This window comes from Malania oleifera, chromosome 10, assembly GCF_029873635.1.
Source record: "Malania oleifera isolate guangnan ecotype guangnan chromosome 10, ASM2987363v1, whole genome shotgun sequence".
Classification (NCBI taxonomy): domain Eukaryota; kingdom Viridiplantae; phylum Streptophyta; class Magnoliopsida; order Santalales; family Ximeniaceae; genus Malania; species Malania oleifera.
The window spans coordinates 13,843,170-13,855,763 of record NC_080426.1 but is presented as its reverse complement, the minus strand read 5'-3'; the positions used below and the strand labels follow the sequence as shown (position 1 = coordinate 13,855,763).

The window sequence follows — 12,594 nt, the reverse complement described above, 5'->3', positions numbered from 1 at the left end:
GTGTAGGTTAATTAATTTAGACAATAAGTAATATAAAGTCTATTAAGTTTTGTTTAAATAAATTCACACAAGTCCAAATATAATGCCCAAAATCCATACTTAAAAGTGTAAATCTAAATTGAAAGCCAAAACTCAAAACTCCAAAACACACAATAAATGGGACCTCCAATTGCAAATCAGAAGAGCTGGCAAGCAAATAAATAAGACTGGATGTAAAAATGTAAATCATAAATCATGGGCATTTTCAATAACTAAATTCTTATAAGTAAATTTCATATAAATAATCTACAATGATTTGTATAGTTAGTTTCAATTCAAACGCAGGGATAATGTAAATCCAAACTGGAAGCCAAAACTGGGAAGACCAAAACATACAATACATGGGAGCAAGAATCAACATGCAACCCCAAGAGCTGGAAAATAAACGAAACTAGAAACATGAACATAAAGATCTAAATCATTAATAATGAGCATTTCCAATAATCAAATTCTTACGTGAAGTAAATTTCATATCAATAATCTACAATGAATTGTAGTTCATTTCAATTCGAACGTCCATATACTCTGCAATTAGCTTTTGTGGACAATCTCTAAACAAACAAGAGGGAAGGAAGAAAAAAAAATGCTGCACAGGGCAGCAAGAATGGACAGGCATGACTGAGGAATGCTTCTCTTATTCCAATCTTTTTCAGCCCCTGTAATCTTGACAATTTATCAAGGACGGTTTATTCACCGTAAAATGCATAAAATTAAACTACACAGATTCACTTTGGCATGGGCTTGTTCTCCAAGAATGATCTGAGAAGAATAAAGGCTTCTCGAGGGCGAAGAAGTGGAACCTCATGTCCTGCTCCGGTTATTGTCACTAATGTTAGCCCTTGGTATACTTGACTCCACCCACCGACCTATTTCATAGAAAGGGTGAGAAACCGTGTTAAGAAGACTATGATCTATATCATTGCCATTGCCTCCCAAGAGTACATTGTAAAAGTAAATATTATTCATCTCTCAGCACCAACCTTTCCATTGTCATTCCATGGGTACCAGTTAACAACAGTTGGAAGCTTCAGAGCATCAATGGAGTATCGAGTTGCAGTAACAGGAACAACAGCATCAGTGTCTCCACTGGACAAAGAGTATTAATTAAAACCATGATCTAGATGAATAACAGGCCACATCAAAATATTTAAGACACCACACCCCTCTCAATTAAATCCTCAATGATCTTATTCCAAAGTATTTTCAGCTGTAAGAAACAATAGATTGTGGACACACACTTTAAAGTCATAGTACTTCATTACCCCTGCAAGATTTAAGTAGATAGGGGCAGACAGGCAGGCATGTTATCCTAGGTTTTTACACACTCAACTGGCATAACTATCCAAAAAAAAATAAAAAAGTCCTTTAATCAGTAGACAGAAGGAAAATCTTAAGGTAAGAGAACCCTACCTGTATACCCATATCCTGAGACCAGCGGCGATTAGTTCTTTATAGATAGGAAGCATGGATAGTGGAGAATCAGCCCAGTAGTTCCCAACAATATCACTGCAAAGTCGGGAAATTCAATAAGAAGTTCTGCCACTAACTGCCGAGTAAAAACATCTTAAAACCATGCACCTGTTAGCGTACCTGCATGTTTTCCATGGATATGAAATGCCGGTGACATTTGCATGGAGTGCCTGCTGAACTTCTGGAAGGTTGAAGTACAAATTCGAGTATCTCTCAGTACAGGGATCATATGCCCTGGACATCCATGGCTGTAATTAAAAACAATGGTGTGAGCAGCTAATGCAAACCTGCTGAAGATTTCATGAATCATAACTAATAAATCACATAATTACAAATAGTTGACATGAAGGCTTAGTTGTTGGCATGGTTGGGAAGGGCTGATAATGGAAGTGGAAATGCAGTGCAAAATAAAAAGCAATACTGAGTCGCCTGTATATATATAGTGAAAAAAAAAATGCAGATTTTGCAAATATTTGGTGTTATTCTGAATCAGAGAATTAACATGATAATATAGTGACGAAGGAACCAGGGGTAATGATCAGAAAAAATACAAGAACAAAATTGAGAGACTGAAACAAAGCACATTAGATGTAAATATGGTGTAAAGATGAGAATGTTACATATGATAAATATGTTAACAAAAAATATGCGCTCAGCGACTCAATTCAGTGATAGTCCATTGACTATACAAGCTTGAAATTGCTTTTTTCTTTTGACGTTCGTTTCTAATCATAAAGTTCAAATCATTTTCAGAAATGACCACACTGTAACCACCTCGCCTTTCTAATTTAAGCACTCTTCATTCACTAAATGACCAAGAAAAAACATCTTCCAAAAGAGTTCCCTCACTATGATGTAGGTAGATTGCACACATTCAGTCCTTTATACCACCCTTCCAGGACCAGCATCGGCCTAATTCACTGCCACAGCTTTATGAAGTTGGCCTGTGGTCTGCAACTCTTGGTTGTAGCTTTAATCAATTGAATGATGCATGATGATCATTTCATTCTAATTTCTACAAGGAATGATGGGTCACAGGCATGCTGATGGAAAAGTAGAAGGGGAAGAAGTAGTAGAATGGCACAAGTGTAAATGCTAAGGTGACGTTTGGTTTGAGGACTATCTATTCCCTAGAATAGAATAGCACAAAAAGGCACTCACGCAGCTTTGGTTGCTGCTTTATGTTCAATGCTTTATATTACAAACCCAAGACGGGACTTCCCATAGTTATATGCAGGATCCATTAAGAAATCAGTCGGCATGCTCTAGACTGGGACAAACCAAAAGGCATAAGAAAATTTGACAGAAGATGCATTCAAGAAAACATCACTGCTACCTTTTAAATATATCTAGACGAGTTCAAAATTATGTGATTTCCTCATCAAATGCATGAACTATAATTTGCTTAGACATAATCAATGACTGACCAAGTTAGACCGAATGCCCAAAGTAATTAACCAAACTCTGGCAGTATTCCCAAATTATATTGCAATAGAGTCTGCATATTATTCTTGTTTTTAACATGCATTACTTTCCTTTCCATTATAACCAGACTCTCAACAATCTTTAGCAAAATCACTGGTTTTCAAATATTTCTTTCATAACTTCCCAATTAATTCCTCGACTCAGAAATACACTTTACCAATAGCATTTCCCAGATTCTGAATTCAGCAACATTGATGTATAATGTCATTATACAACTAAATCAGATAAAATCATGTGGGACTGCAGAGAAAATAACAACTGTTGAAAATTAAATTTAGAAGGGAGGGGTCTAAACTCAGCCTTCTTTTTATTGCTAGTCACTTGACCATCATATGAAAATTGCTATACTTTTAACCCAAAAAAAAGAGTATAATATTGGCAAGAACTTACATAATGACCCCTTATGATCCGCCTTGTTGATAAGGTATTATTGCAGGGACGCGTGAAGATGCTATATGGATCAATGTTTCCCCGCTCAGCCTCTGCATCACTAAGAGCCTTCATGCATTCAATTGATGGATGTTGAGAGGATCCTAAGTCACAAGCAACTCGTAGCATTCGATAGGTGGAATCAGAGATCAACCCATGGGTCCACCAGTACTCAAAGGTGCCAACAAAATCATGGTAGTCATCAGTCACAGCATTTCCCACCTTTAAAGAGGGTCAGGATCAAAAGAAAAAGGAAAATCGAAAGGTTAACACCAACAAAGCAGGAGAGAGCAAAAGCATATAATTGAAAATTATCCTCAATCGTACCAAGAAGCCCTTGAAGTTGATAATTGGATTTTCAATCCCCTTGTTTTTTTCATAGACGATTTTAGATAACTGCGGAACGTAGTGACCTGCAATGACATTAAGTTCATCATTGGATTGGGCAGTCCCAGCAAAGCAACATGATTAGAAGAAGAAGAAGAAGAAGAAGAAAATGGAAATAATTTGGAGCACCTGCATAACTCTCTCCGGCAATGTAAAACGCTCTGTGCTTGTACTGTGGAAACCTTTCAAACCAATTCACAAGAAATGTGTATGCATCTTCAGCTACAAGTTCACAACACCCACATCCCAAAAACATCTAAAATGTCAAAATTAACGAGATTTAAGAATAAAACACCCAAATTTTCCAAACCAATTTCAGACTTTAACGAGAGCTGTCACAAAGCAATTGAGTGTGAAACAGCATGATCCAATTGTTGTGTAGAAGTAGGTGAGTAACAAATTATAGTTTTTGGTGTTGACCGGGCAAAAAAAAAAAGAGTGTAAAACAGCATGAAGCAAACGAAGTACCTGTTCTCTGGTCACCAGCAGTATACAAATCAGACGAAGTATTTGAGTATGAGAAACCAACACCAGCTGGAGATTCGAGGAAAAGCAAATTTGCCACTGCAAAATATTCATATGTTATACTAAAATTAAAAAGAATCCCTGATAAAAGCGCATCATAAAAAATTTAAAATGATAATTCCAAATTACAAAGGAAAGAAGAGATGTCATGTGACTCGCGAATTTGAAATTTTCACATACAATTGTTCCAAGAGTATGGATTTAAGAAGAGGGTCTTTCCATCCGGTCGAATTCGGAATGGTCCGATCTCTTCAGCAGCTCCATAAGCAACGGAAGAACAGCCGGGACCTCCATTGAGCCACAACAACAATGGTCTCGATTCAGGGCTCCGACTGGCCGGCGACTCAATCAACCAGTAGAACAATGCCCTTCCCGCTTTCTGATTCACGGTCACATAGCCCGAGTACTGAGCGAATCCCACATTTTCCGGCTGCCCTGGCAATTTATTGATCTTTTCTCCTTGGAAAGAAGCGCTGTAACATGTACCCAGGAGAAGAAATGACAGGCAACCAAGAGCATGGAACAGCGAAGGACCCATATATCAATCAATGAAGGAACAACAAAAAAATGATAATACCCAAAAACCCAGACCCCAAAATATTTCTGGGTTTCCACTTCTGAGGGGAATTTATCTACAGACTCTTATATATTCGAGAGAGAGAGAGAGAGAGAGAGAGAGAGAGAGAGATGCTCAGATCCACATAGATTTGTTGAGCAAATTTATTACTATGATTACGATTAGCTGTGCTGAGGCGTGAATGGGTTGAATCATTTGAGCTAATTTTCTTTACATTTCTCGTTTCATGCGTATTCGTGAGTGAATTTCAGAGCTAATGTAGCAGTTTTTTTTTTTTTTTTTCATCATATTTAGCATTGACTATAAGTGTTCGCTTCTTTCGGCCCATTGCCCAAACGGGCAGAAGGCAAGCACGTGGGGTTGGTTTGCAGTTTCTGGTCTTTAGATTAAACCCAGTTGACTGCAACAACTGAAAAAGCCAAAAATAAATAAAAATAAAGAGCTCAAGACTGCGAACTGAATTTTAATAGGCTCTAAAGCCTGGGGAACTCAAGTTCGTAAATCTCACCAAAGATGGGAACGCCTAATAAAACATTAAAATAAGCACAAACCTGGCTTACTTTCTGGATAAACAAACAATCACGAAGCATCCTTAATAATAATATACATGAGCTGTTATTCCTAACCTTAGACCTGCCTCATACAACTGTACCCCATGGAATTATTTTCCCAGACGAGGCCTTCCTTGAATGGACAAGGCTCTCTCCAGGTTTTTGTCTTTTTATCTCATGTGTTCCAAGCCAAGTACCCTTTGTGTTTTATTGCTTTCATTTTCATGCAGATGACATTATGAAAAATCCACATGCATATCTAAAAACTACTATTCATTCAATTTATTGTGTGTCTTTAGTGTTGTATTTGGTAGAGAAAGGGATTGAAGGAGGGGAAAAGCAAATTGCGTAAAGGAAAAAGTAGGGACAAAAAGGGCATTTTAATTTCCCTTGCGTAGTGTGGTGGGATGACGAAAATAGAGAAGAAAGAAAATGATTGTCGTTTCAACTTGATTGACAAGTTTAATTTATTCTCCTCACATTTTTTGGAAAACTCATTTTAAGAGAACCGAAAAAAAAAAAAACCATTACCTTCTACTCTTTTTTCTTAACACTGCGTTTGGATTCAGACTTTTGTTTGAAAAATATAAAAGCAAAAAAATAGAAAAAAGAAAGTAAATTTGCTTTCTATTATATTTTTTCCTCCATATCAAATATTATCAAAATTAAATATTTATTTTGGCATAATTAAAAAAATTTTAAATCAAATGTTGATGCCATGTAAAATCATATTTTTTGTTTCTTGATTTGTCACGTATGTATTTATTTTCTCACTTTTCTTATGACCAAATATAAAAAGGTAGATTCTTTCATTTTTATTTTTATTTTTTTATGCTTTTCTGGTTCAAAGATGGCCTAAGCCTCCATCTCAATTAAAGATTTTATTTATAGAAATGACAAAAAAAGAAAATAAGAATGAAATTAAATTTTTGTTTCATGTTCTTTACATCAAGCATTAATGATGTGCAAGATCAAATTTTGTTTATTGTTTGTTGTATATTTTTTTTTATCACTTTTCTCGATAATTAAATAATAAAAAATAAATTCTTTTATATATTCTTTTGTTTTTTGTTTTCCAAATTTCAAGCGGCATCTAGATCTTTGAGCAAAGGAAACACTTTTACTCATTTTTCTTTTCCCTTTTTTTTTTCTTCTTCCAACTCCTTTAATTTCTACAAAATACAACGTGAGGAATGCCTATACGAAATGTGGTAATATCATAAAATGATTTGCTCACTCAACTTATTAGAAAAAAATGGGTCATTTGTTTGTCTTTAGAGTCAAAAATTGTGTACTAGATTTCTTCTAACAATGTTTTGTAAGTAAGCATATCAATATTTAATAAAGTTTTAATGTTTGCAAAGATCGAAAAGTGAGTAAAAGGAGAACAATGAAATAAGAGGTAAATTGACTTGAACTATTAGAGATGATGATTCTTTCCTAGAGTAATAATTACGCAAACAAGTCAAGTTAGCACGCAATTACGAATGAAGTCAACTTTATTCGAGTGGGAATCACTAGAATGATTTAAGAGCCTAAATTCCAATTCTACAATGATGCTCATAAGTTTGACCAAGTTGTTATAAAATCAATTGAATTTGGGAGGATTTAAAGTTGAAATTTTTAAGTCAATTTGAGCATGAATATTACAATATGTCAATTAAAATTAACCATAATTATACCTACGATAACTTTAAGCGCTAAAGGTGCAAAAAGATTTACATATTATATTGATTTATATTTCCTTCTCTATAATTGTAAAATTGCCAATCAAAATTAGTTTGAATTATTATTTACGTCATTCACATAGGTGTTGCATCATCGTACATCCCAATATAATATCATAAAGTGACCTGAAATGTACCACACAGTTTTTCTCTACACATAATGTTAGGAGATGTGTGGCTCGTATGTGTCGGCAGTCGCACCCAGCTGAAAATGTTGAAACTAGAGATAGACGGCCTCCAACAATTTGCCTACTACTTGACTTTGCAGCAGCCTTTGTTTGACTTATTCCCCCTCCCATGTGTATATATATGTAATGTATGTGTGTGTGGAATGTGCGGTGAATTGCAGCAGTGTGGGGTGAGTTGCAGCTGAGTGCAGCAAAGTTGCAGTGTGTGTGTGTGTGTGTGTGTGCGTGCATGCAGAGAGCTGCATTGTGAGAGTTCAGAGAGCTGTGTCGCAGAGAGTGTGGTGTTGTGTTGTGAGGCAAAGTGAAGAGAGAGTGAGAGAGGAGTTGAGGGCAGTAGACCTCCTCCTCATCCTTGTGTAATTTTCCTAGTGATTTTAGTGAATTTGTGCTCTCCCGTGGACGTAGGTCATAGTGGACCGAATCACGTAAATCTGGTCTCACATTTGTATTGCGTGATTTTTGCTTGTGCGATTGCTGTTCGTCGATCATTTTTCTCAACACATAAACCCATAACTTAATAATTACTAAGAAAATGATCGAGTTTAACTTAAAAATAAAAAAAGAAAGAAATAAAAAGTGAAATCTTAGCCTCTAACCACAGTAATCAACCAAAACACATGAAGTATAAATTTAATAAAAAATTAACTAGGGTATAGTTGTATTAACCATTAGCCTACTTAAGCTTACCCAATTAATAGAATTGGGGCGTTGAGTATAATTAATAAATTTCTAAATAAACACCTAAAATGCATTAAATGAGCACCATCATAATTTCTTTTAGACTGTCCTAACATCCGTTGCAGCCGTTGTTCAATTCCAAAATATCCGTTTCAGAATTGTATGTAAGATTTTCATTTCATATAACTCTTTCTCTATGTACATAATAAAGAACAATATAATGAGAAATAATACAAAAAATTTAAAAAAATTAAAATAATCTCATTATGAATTGAGCGGGGCCATTAATTCCAAAAAAAATTTCTGGTGCCTAACTTTTTCTTTAACACATATATATCATTTATAATTATGTAGTCAATAATAAAAATTATAATAATATAATAACGATGACATATTTTATCCCCGATATATTTTATATGTTTTTTAACAAAAACCACCTCTCCACATGTAAATGCACTTGATGATATGACATGATGACATGATTTTAAATTTCTTTTTTAGATTAGAAAACAGGGGAAACAGGGGAATTGATCCGCTGAGCCGAGCGGGCTGACCATGGCCCTGGGCCCTTAATTCAAATCCACTGCACTCTTCTCTTGTACACACAGAGTTGCATGCTTTGCCGGGTCAAGCTTCTCTTTTTCCAGGCATTCATCATGTCGGCTACCCAATATTGAATATTCATTCCATCATAGACAAATCTATCTGCTGCTGATAAGCTATAAACCAAGAGGATGTATCATCCGCGGGTGGTACATCTTGCTAGGGCTCAGGAGCTGTCTACATCTACCTTTTAGAAATCAATCTTATGGACGTTGTTTATACCTATCTGCTTAATTGTTGTAAATAAAAAATATCATAGCAGTTACAATTTATGAACAAGGTGAATGAAGTGGTAATATTTAAATGATCAAAAATTAGGTTCAACACTATTCCATAAGGTAGAACGACTCTTCTAGCCTCTTCTCGCGTGATCATCCATTTTAATATTAGGTTAGGTAAATCAAGTTTCTTTCTTTTTAACAGACACCAAATCACAAAACAATCAAGGTAGGAGACATGATCTTGTGATCCTATCCTAGGCAAAATATTATACGTGATGAGTTTCTGTAAAATTTGGGCTTGAAGGTTAAGTTGATGGTATAATGGAGGATTACCAAAATATATGGAAGCTTTTATCATAATTAATGGTAAAAATTTCTTAGGGGTAAAATCCTGTGTCATTTGTTGATTCTACGAGTCCAATCCTGTTTTGATAATGACAAATCACTTGGTATTTGATCTGTGCATTGAGTTTGTGAACATGACTTACATTAAGCATGCACGAAAAGATAACGAGTCATGGAAGCTTTCAAATAAAGCTTACAAATTTTGGAAAGCACCATAGAACTCAAAGAGTATGAGAATCAAGATGCAAGCGGTAAAGTTCAAGAATATCTTAGGAATGGGTATTTAGAACTCATGTACTTACATTTTCGTATAATTTAAATTGAGGCTCAACATAACTTAAAATGATTTTAGGATTCATGCATTTCATGTACATCATTAGGGAACTTACATGGGTTTAGAAAGGTTTTTAAAATCATGGAAAACTGTTTTATAAAAGACCCAAGCAAAGAAGCAAAGCAGAATTTTAAACTAGAAATGAATATGTGAGAAAAAGGGGACTTCGGTAGCCTGAATTCAACCTTAGTCGCCTGAAGAATTTCTTCCGTTGCCTGAAGATTAAGTTCGGTAGCTTGAAAAATTAAATGGGAAAACATAATCTCGCAAAGGTACTTCGATCGCCTGACCTTGGAACCTCAGGCGCCTGAAGTTGCTACTTTAGGAGCCTGAACCCCACTTTGGTTGCTTGAAATCACGGGAAAGTCTAAAAATCAAATTTTTATTAAAAGGACTCATGAGCTATTTTATTGATCCAACGGCTGAGATCAATCCTAAGGGTAATATACTATATATTCTGAATATCTAAACCCTAGAATAGATGTTACCACACAAGAAAGAGAAGAACACACATTGTTGAAAGAACGTTGAAAATATGCTCCTAGTGCTAAACGATTGCCTACACTTCAATCTCTAATCTTCAAGCTTGGGCAAATCAACTCAGATTCTCAAAGGGAACTTGTTTACTCAACTGTACTTCAATCTAATATTGAAGTTTGATCTTTCAAGTTATTATTCTTAAGAACATCTCATCTCATTTCATCTCATCTCATTACGTGCTCTTGACTATCATTAGAAAAGTTTTGATCTTGAGTGTGCATATTCGTATAAAAATCGATTTTTGAAGAGATCATTACTTGAGAAAGTTTATTTAACTTGGTTGATTGATTTTTGATTCAAGAGTATATAAATCTACATATATTTTTCATAGAGCTTATTATTGAAAAACCTAGTTTGATTAAAAGGTTGATCTTGAAAATACCTATACATATACATAGTTATTCTAAACAAGATCATTACTTAATTTAGATTGTGTGATTGATTGAAAGGTTTGATTTAAGTGTGTGTTTTCTAAAGGATTTATATTTTAGATATATTAAAGCTTGATTAAATATCTTTGGTACTTATAACTATACATTTAATTGAGGAATATTTTCTGAAAATTAATATACTCAGTTTGTGATTGAATACATGAAATAAAACTTTGTGATTTTGATTGAGTTTGTATTCTAGACAAAGTTTTTTTTTTTTTGTTAACTAGTTCACGTCAAACATACTTGTGCATTTTTGTAAAGTGAACCAAGATTCCTAGTTGACTCCAAAACATTTTAAATATATCTTTACTTAAGAGTTTTGGTTAAATAGGGAGTCATGTGTTGAAGCATATCTTACATAAAACGATTGTATCGTTTTCATACATTCATGAGCTTCAAGTTATATCATATGTTAATGTATTAGGATTTTGAATTGTACTCACCAGCTTTTGTTAGAAGCATTACTTTGAGTGTTAATTTTCAGATCTTATTGTATACACGGTTCGGTGTGTGAACCGATGTGTGAAGAGAGAGTTGCATCTCTTGTAAGCAGTGGAGTAGGAGGAAGTTGTACCTCTTGTAAGCAGCGGATTATAAGGGAAGCTCCGTCCCACTTTAAAGAGCAGGGTTTTAGTGAATCCTTGAGTGGTTGCTCAAGGTGAGGACGTAAGCAAAGTCGGCTGAACTCATAAAACTGTGTTTGTCTTCTCTCTTCCCTTTACTATTTATTTTCAGCATTGCATTTAAAGTGTGTATATTGCATGCATAGGTTGGATAGTCTTGCACAAAAGTAATTGAGTAACAAGAATTTTTTTTTGGTAAATATATAAGAAGAGTTTAAGCGGTAAATTAGTGCCAAAGAATTTTTAAATACCCAATTCACCCCCCCTCCCTCTTGGGATTACACCTGATTCAACATCATTATCCAAGTCAAACCAATTAGTGGACATTCAAATTCTCAGTTTTGGATTCTAAATCTGGTAGCTAAAGTTTGTGGAGTGAGAGCAACACATATATTCATGACCTCAATGGATGTCGCCGTTTCTCCTTTTATCATGTTTGCATAGAAAAACTTAACAAGATTTGGATACATGCTTCTAGCCTGATAGGTTATGAATCGTTCCCAACCCAAAGCATTAAACAATGGTAAAATAGTTGGAAACTCTTCTCTAAAAAATTCAACGTCTAAAACCTTACCAAATATAGGTTCAGTAGATCGAAGATGCTTCCTATAGATTTTCTTTGCGTGAGGCGTCATCAACCATTTCTCGATGTCGTTTGTATCGTCTTTTCCAGAGGAGGAACCTCGAGTCACCATAAGCTTGGTTCTAGGCATGTTTTTGAAGAAACTAACCGGTGAGATCCTTTAAAATGAAGTAGGAATGAAAGATTGAAGGATATTTTGAGGTTTAATTGGTTGAATCTTCGTGAAATATGACTTGAAGACAAAAGAAAGAGACTTTGGGAGAGTGGAGATATATGGTCAGTTGATAGAGTATGAAAAGTTAGGGTTTTTACGAACAATAAATTTATATACCGCCGCTGGTCAATTGACTGTGCTCGAAGAGTCAGACGCCTGACCAGTATAGCTGCAGTCAACTAATGATGAATGGGTCAGTCGCATGACCTTCAACATTTTTGACCTACATATACTCTTAGTTCAACCATTCATTCACATTAAAGTTTCCTCTCAAATCACCTCTTCACTATGTAATAAGTCTAATTCTCTTCATATTGAGATGAACATATCATCTAAAAGAGGTTTAGTAAAAATGTCAGCCCATTGTTCATCTGTATTTGTAAATTCAAGAATTATACCTTCCTTTTGCACATGATCTCTAAGAAAATGATGTTTAATGTCAATGTGCTTAGTCCTAGAGTGAGAAATAGGATTCTTTGAAATATTTATAGCACTTGTATTATCACATTTTATCGGTACAGCCTAATATTCCAAATTGAAATCCTTGAGTTGTTGTTTCATATATAAAGTTTGTGCACAACAACTACTTACTGCTTAGTATTCAGCCTCGGCAGTAGATAATGGCACATAATTCTGTTTCT

The 12,594-nt window shown here is 34.9% G+C and overlaps 1 protein-coding gene across 1 annotated transcript; it reads right to left on the bottom strand.

Annotated features, from left to right (window-relative positions):
• Positions 1-473: 473 nt before the first annotated feature.
• On the bottom strand, positions 474-5,640 carry LOC131165622 (serine carboxypeptidase-like 27). The gene is made up of 9 exons (XM_058123568.1): positions 4,516-5,640; positions 4,279-4,374; positions 3,940-4,032; positions 3,751-3,836; positions 3,385-3,645; positions 1,630-1,757; positions 1,450-1,545; positions 1,020-1,125; positions 474-905 (listed from the first exon to the last, which is right to left on the bottom strand). The coding sequence occupies exons 1-9, from the start codon at positions 4,871-4,873 to the stop codon at positions 765-767; spliced, it is 1,365 nt and encodes a 454-aa protein (XP_057979551.1). The 5' UTR covers positions 4,874-5,640; the 3' UTR covers positions 474-764.
• Between the last annotated feature and the right edge of the window lie 6,954 nt (positions 5,641-12,594).

Coding starts and splice junctions, on each gene's coding strand:
- LOC131165622 (XM_058123568.1), bottom strand. CDS start 4,873: ATGGGTCCTTCGCTGTTCCATGCTCTTGGTTGCCTGTCATTTCTTCTC. Junction 4,375..4,515: donor TCCATACTCTTGGAACAATT/GTATGTGAAAAT, acceptor AATATTTTGCAG/TGGCAAATTTGCTTTTCCTC. Junction 1,126..1,449: donor CTCAGGATATGGGTATACAG/GTAGGGTTCTCT, acceptor CTCTTTGTCCAG/TGGAGACACTGATGCTGTTG.